This window comes from Alligator sinensis, unplaced genomic scaffold (assembly GCF_000455745.1).
Source record: "Alligator sinensis unplaced genomic scaffold, ASM45574v1 scaffold215_1, whole genome shotgun sequence".
Lineage (NCBI taxonomy): Eukaryota > Metazoa > Chordata > Crocodylia > Alligatoridae > Alligator > Alligator sinensis.
In genome coordinates this window covers 771,611-778,324 of record NW_005842259.1, presented here as the reverse complement: position 1 = coordinate 778,324, position 6,714 = coordinate 771,611, and the positions used below count along the sequence as shown (strand labels likewise).

General features: G+C 44.0%; 1 protein-coding gene across 1 annotated transcript in view; it reads left to right on the top strand.

The window, feature by feature from the left end:
• Positions 1-6,714, top strand: part of ZC3H7B (zinc finger CCCH-type containing 7B) — a 65,268-nt gene that overhangs the window by 20,202 nt on the left and 38,352 nt on the right. Inside the window, 3 exon segments of the mRNA XM_025208924.1 lie at positions 3-59; positions 2,656-2,698; positions 6,695-6,714. The exon segment at positions 6,695-6,714 is cut by the window's right edge and continues 27 nt beyond it. Of these exon segments, the coding sequence (XP_025064709.1) occupies positions 3-59; positions 2,656-2,698; positions 6,695-6,714 (120 nt within the window).

The window sequence follows — 6,714 nt, the reverse complement described above, 5'->3', positions numbered from 1 at the left end:
AGGAATTGGAAACCTTCTCTCTACTCAGTAATGGCACATCAGTCAACTTATCCAATCAGGTAGATGCTATGCCTGTTTTCTCTGTATTAGGTAACAGGAGAATCTCTGTGTTTTGGTTGCATGCAAGTTTATTACCTTTTTGGAGGAATAAAAATATCAGTGTTTTTATATTTTCCTGTTTTCAAGGGACAGGGTTAAGATGATAGCTGTCAAAGGCTGCATTTCGCCTGATACTGGTAGCACATAGCTCATGAAAGCTGAAAACATTCTGAAAATCTGATTTGCTTTTGATTGTCAGTTTTGTTTGTTTTACTTCCTTTAGACTGGATGATTTCACTTCCTATTTATTTCAAGTTAGTTTCACTTCTGGTTCTGATGTTGTTACCTCAGTGCTAATAAGCAAGGACAAGCAAATGAAATTAATGATGAAACTTATAAAGTACAGACAGTCAAAAAGCCCAAGGCTGAATTGATTAAATTTGCAAGCTAGTCTAAGCTGCATAGATTGAACCAGTAAGCAAGTGAATGGACACTCACTTTTGATTCCAGAAATGCAACCACATGCTTGTACTGGCCCCCTTCTATTGGGAGAGGGAAGGCATGGTGGGGGTGCAGATCGAGGCCCCCATGGTGAGGGAGGGAGTGGGACAAGGGCTGGGGTGAATGGGGCCCAGGGCCCAGGGTAGGTTGTAGGACGGAGCCACAAGAGGCTCATCCAGGGGCACGGGTGAGGGGGTATGGCTCCCTGCCACTGCGCGCAGCCCTGGGAGGGCATGTGCCCCCTGGATTTGTGCATGGGCAGAGGAGGGTTGCCTGCTGTGGGCAGGGGCTCTGCACCCTGTTGCCTTTGTCCTGGAAGCTGTGACGCCATGTTGTGCCTCCTTTTGCTGGGTGGGCAGGGGATATGGCACGGCCAGTGTGTGGCTCCTGGGGCAAAGGTAGCAGGGCCATAGCCCCGGCCCTCAGCGGGCAGCCCACCTCTGCCCCACACACAAATCTGGGGGGGTGGGGGCGGGCACATGCCCCCCATGCCTTCCCCGGGAAGGCACGCAGTGGCGGAAATCCATGGTCCTGGACAAGCCTCCTGAAACTCTGTTCCATGACCTGCCCCTGCCCCACTCCCTCCCTCACCATGGGGGCCTTGATCTGCACCCCTTTTCCCTCTCCTCCAATACCTTTTGCTCCACAGACTTACCTGCTGGGCACTGCTCTACACACTGCCAGGGTGCATTCTGGTAGGGTTACCATATTTCTAGTTTCAAAAGGGTGCATGCGTGTGTGTGTGTGTGTGGCGGGGGCGGGTGTTGTAATATGATTGTGGAGGGCAGTGTTATGCCTGTGCCCTGCTGCTGCCTCTCACTTCTGACCCACAGTACCCCACATGCTGCCAGGATGTGCGGGGACCCACACACACCCACAGCCCCTGACACCTTCACAAATTTTCCCCCCCCAGCACACCCCCTATTCCCACCCCCCAACCATACAAAGTACTAGAATAATTTTGAGTTTTTAGCTATGCAATTAAAATCATGATTAATTGCACCTAATTTTTTTTATCACGCCACTAATCGCGATCACATTTTTTAATCGCTTGACAGCCCTATTTTATTTGTATTGTGGTGATTCTTAAAAGACCTGTTTGTAGATGAGGGCTCCATTGTCCTAGGCACTGTACAAATATTAAGCCAAAATTATGAAGTTTGTATGTAGCTTCATGAAAACATTTCATATTAGTGTTTTTTAAAATGATTTGCCACTTTGCATTTTCCTTAAGTCAACCATAACAGATGTTTAAAAAAGTTATAGTTTTTGTACATAAAATAGGATGCTAGAGGATCATAGTTTGATGTTAACATTAATATGTGACTTGCCTTGATATCTTTCTAGCTATGAGATTCAACCTTAAAGATGTTTTTGTAATTGCACCTAATATTTTTAAATTAAAAATGTTCCTTTTTTGAAAAAAAGAAACCACTGCACAAACACTAAATTTACCTGATTCATCTGCAAATGCAGTGTCTCCAACTTATGTTTCACTGCTGTCTCAGTCATTCTAAGCTGAAAGCAGGAAAAGAAAATCTTTGAACTTTTCCTGTTTAGTGAAATCACAACGTTTTATTTCTTGCCTCTAGCTCACAGTCAGCGGTTGTTTTGGTAGAAATCTTTTCCTGTTTTTAGTTTGCTATATAAGTTTTTTGTGGTTATTAACTTGAAAAATAATGTGTGCTAAGAAAAGGGTAGTTGTGTAAGATAAGGCAATCAGATTACATGCTTCATGGAGCTAATTGATTTGGCTGTGGAATTTGGGAAGGAATATTTGTGAGCACACAAAACACCACAGTCCTATTTCCAGAATTGCTCAGATGGCCAAGTATTATGGGGCGAGAGGGCTTAGAGTCCTCTGAAGCAACAGGTTTTGATCATTGCTGGAGGTAAAGATCCCCAAGTTAGTTGGATTGGTTTACAAAACAGTACATTAGTTTTATGATTTTTAACTGAAAGAGACAGTTAAAAAAAAGGAAAAATGACAGCAATTCATAACCATTGGGGAGCAGAAAGAGAAATGAGTTGTGAAGCATTTTTAAAGATGAATAAATACATTTGTGGTGGTGTTTTCTCCCTTTTCCCTCACCCCACTTCACTCCACCTTTGCAGACAACTTCCAATGGATTGGGTTCTATAGACGACATTGAAACAGGTAAGATTTCTCCTTTCTGTTTGTTTGTGTATTTTTTACAGTGGCTATAAAACACCTGACCAGGTTGGCAAATCTAAGAGGCCTTTTGTCTTCATTTGTGTCTCTTTGGTATCTCTTACCTTTAGAGACTAGGAGAGACCTTACTGGCAGAGGGAGGGCTTTGTAGCAGGCATATATGGAAACTGGTTTCTCTTTGTAGCTTCATTGTGACCGAGGGGAAAATCAGGCAAAGGCGGCTCTTACTAGAACCTTTTGCAGATGAATCCTTCTGGAGTTTAACCTTTTGCAGTTGCAGTTATGGAGCAGAACAAGGGGGACACAGTATTTGTGGGTAAATAGGGAAGCCAGGGGACATAACCCTCTTTGGCTGTGCTTTCTGAGGCCAGCGTGGATAAGTGAGAAGTGAGATTCTGGTACATGGTCCCAGACAGAACAGTTTAGCTGACATGAGGTTAAGGTTGGAGGCACATATCAGAGCTTTGAATGCATATTATTCTAATGGGTTTAGATGTTAGAAACCCAAAAAATGCAGAGTGACAGTGTCACGGTTTTACTCCTCACATCAGGATATGAACAGCCTTAACTCTTCCCCTTTTGAAGTGCTAGCCCAGAGTCTTGTCTTCCTTCCACAGTAGAGTATTGGAGACATAGCACACTGGTTTTCCAATTGTCTTTGCTTGAATATGCCTGATATTAAGCATGAAGATTCATCACTAAATTAATTATTCCTCTTTTACATGTGAAGGCCTGAATTTAATGATTCAGGCTTTTGTTGTCTCAGTTAAAACACACTTATTCTGTATTTTAATGGTACTTAAATAATTGCCTGTCACATAGACTCATAAGACCCAGTCCTGTGAAGTGATGAGTATATCTTAGGATCCCCAGTACCGAGATGATGAATTGGACACTTAATGCAGAGTAAGGAATGATTACCTTCAGTAAGCTGCTCCTGCACTCAGCAGTTGGCATAAAAACTCAGTGTCAGCTCTGCTAAGGCTGAATTTGTCTCATAAAAGGTCAACTCTAAGGGTCCTATGAGTCACCTGTTTACTCAGACTGCCCTGAAAATTGGAGTGGCTCATGGAGAGGGGAGGGTGAAAGGTGGATTTATTTTTCCAAATTTGGGAACATTTGAGCAATGGGGTTCTGATGTGCCCTACATCACCTTGCCCCTTTTCCATCACCTTTTCTTAAGGTTGATAGATTCTACCAATAATTTTCCATGGAGATATGAGAATCTGATCCATGGATGTGATCATAATGGTCTTGATAGTTTGACACAGCCCTAAGTTAGGGTATGGCATCGAACTTTGAGGAAGCAAAACTGAAAATGGTTTTCCTAAAAAGAGTGAGTCAGATACTGTCTAGATAGGCACTTGTAAGCCCATATCGCTTATCCTGTGCACACATGGTCTGAGTAGCCAATCATTTTTCTGATAAGCTGAGTAGCTGTAGGGCAGTAATTCTCAACTGGGGTGACATAGCATCATTGCTGCTATGAGATCTTTTTAAGGGTGACACTTGGTATTAGCACTCTTGGGTGTGCAAATATCTACACGTGATTCACAGGATAAACCTAGAGATTTTAAAAAGGAATCCATAGTGTCAAAACCATTTTGACCTGTTGTGGTCTTTCTGAGTTCTTTGCAGCAGAAGAATTGGTCTATTATTTTTTGAAACTCAAAACCTGAGTGAAAGCTAAAAGAGGGCATTTCCCACTTCTGAGTGTAGGCAGTAGGATTAGCAATTTGCTAATGCATCTTCAGACAACCTTTTGGGACTGGTTGGCCATGCTCAACTTTCTCGTGCCGCTTGATGTCATGTCACCATTTTATATTAGTCAGTGCCAAGCATCCACTCATGTGGGCTGTGTTGTCTGTTGTCATTGAAGGTTAACTTTTTAATTAATATAATACAGCTGATGTAATGGATAAGTTTGCTATAAAAAGTGAAAAGTTGATGAGGCATGTAATGAAATTATAATGAAGAGTGAATGTTTGCATTTAGAAACAAATTAACTTGAAGAAAGCAGGTTCAAGTAGCAGTTCTAAAGCAATACTGGAAATAGGTTAAGTTGAGAGAGCTTTCATTGTACTGTCTAGCTACAAGGTACAGAGATGAGCACTATTCCAAACCTGAATATGTTGTCTTCAGTGAAAATGTATCTGATCAGGCTATGGTCCCAAGTAAGTTGAAATACCATTTCTTTATGAAGAATGGACATTGGGATAAATTTGGGTTATTTTTAAAATATATGAAATGGGGTGCTGCTAAATTCAGAAAAGTTATGGAGAGGGGCCTCATGTCTTAAAGGGTGGTAAACTCGGGGGGATATACAGAAGCCATTGAAAATGGTCTTCACAGAGCCAGCATCAGGCAGACCCTCAGCAAAAATCGGGAGAAGGGAAGGAAAGAAAGACATGTCACTACAATCTTTTTTTGTCAAAGCATTTTGTTTTCTTTATTTGGGAAAATATAATCTGAGGATAGCAGGAAAGTTTCATTTCAATTGCATCTCCTGAGTCTCTAAAGTGTGAAACGTTCATAGGCATTTTGGAAGGATTAAATGCACTCAGATGATGGATATTTGATTGCGGCCTTCGCTACCCCTCAACAGAGGCTTATTTTGTGTATAGGAATTTCTTAGTTTCATAGTAGGTAGGGTCAGAAGGGACTTGAGCAGATCATCAAGTCTGACCCCCTGCTGTGGCAGGAAAGAGCACTGCACCCCAGCGAGGTGTTTGTCTAACCTCCTCTTAAAGACCCCCAGGGTAGGAGCCAGCACCACTTCTCTTGGAAGTTGGTTCCAGGTCCTAGCCGCCCTGACAGTGAAGTAGCGCCTCCTGATGTCTAGTCTGAATCTACCCTCTGCCAGCTTGTGACCATTATTCCTTGTTACTCCTGGTAGTGCTCTGGGGAACAGGGACTCTCCCAGTGCCTGCTGGTCCCCCTGACTAGTTTGTAAATGGCCACTAGGTCCCCCCTCAGCCTTCTCTTGTGGAGGCTGAACAGGTTCAAGTGTCATAGCCTCTCCTCGTAGGGTCTGCCCTGCTGCCCCCGATCATGCAGGTGGCCCTCCTCTGGACCCTCTCCATGTTGTCCACATCCCTCCTGAAGCGTGGCGCCCAGAACTGGACGCAGTACTCCAACTTGGTGTTAATTTCACTTAATCTTTATCTTCACATTTTACCAGAAGATATAACAAGCTTAGGGAAAAAGATGCGTCTTTCCACCCCCTAAACTCCCACCCACTAGTTATGGAGGGGAGCGTCAATTGTGCAGTAGGGTACTTAGAAGGGAAGCCCATCTCTGGCAGGTGTCAGGGGCTCAGGAGCAGGGCTGTACCCAGTTAGAGATGCCTGGTGAGTCTTAGGAAGTTATTGGGGAACTCATACCCTGTACCAGCATTGGGAGACTTGTCAGGGCCTCCTAATCCCTGGCCCTCTCCCCAGCGAGGTTTTCTGCTTGTGTCTCTTGAACCTGAAGAGTGAATGTGGAAAGTGGGGTCTTAGTTGAGGCCTAGTGGCTATAAGGAGCAGAGGGTGTAAGGAAAGCAACTGAGTTCTGCAGAAAGTGGTAGAAGAGGTTCACTGTAAACTGCTAGCTGTAGGGGGTGGGATATAGAGTACTTGCGCTGTAGGCCCAGTGTCTCTAATCCTGATCCCATTGAATTCAGTAGTTGAATTGTAATTTATTTCAGTCAGACTAAGACCTGCCTTGCAATTGCTGAGCAAGGTCACCAGGCCTTACAATGATCCATATAGTGCTTTTTTGCTCCAACTGAGCCATTTTGTGAAAGCCTTTGTGAGGTCAGGGGCAAAAATCAAAGGTCAAGAATCTTTGAACCTGGAGTGACCAGCCCCTGATGATGGTTTCACATGCTCGGTGCTTGTGGCTCGACTCACTTGTGCTTGTTTTTGTTGGCTGAGCCATGCTCTGATCCCCCTGTGCAAGGGGCTGTCCTGTGTGACTGGCTCTCTCTCGCCCTGGCAGAGTGCTCCATGGACCTGCAG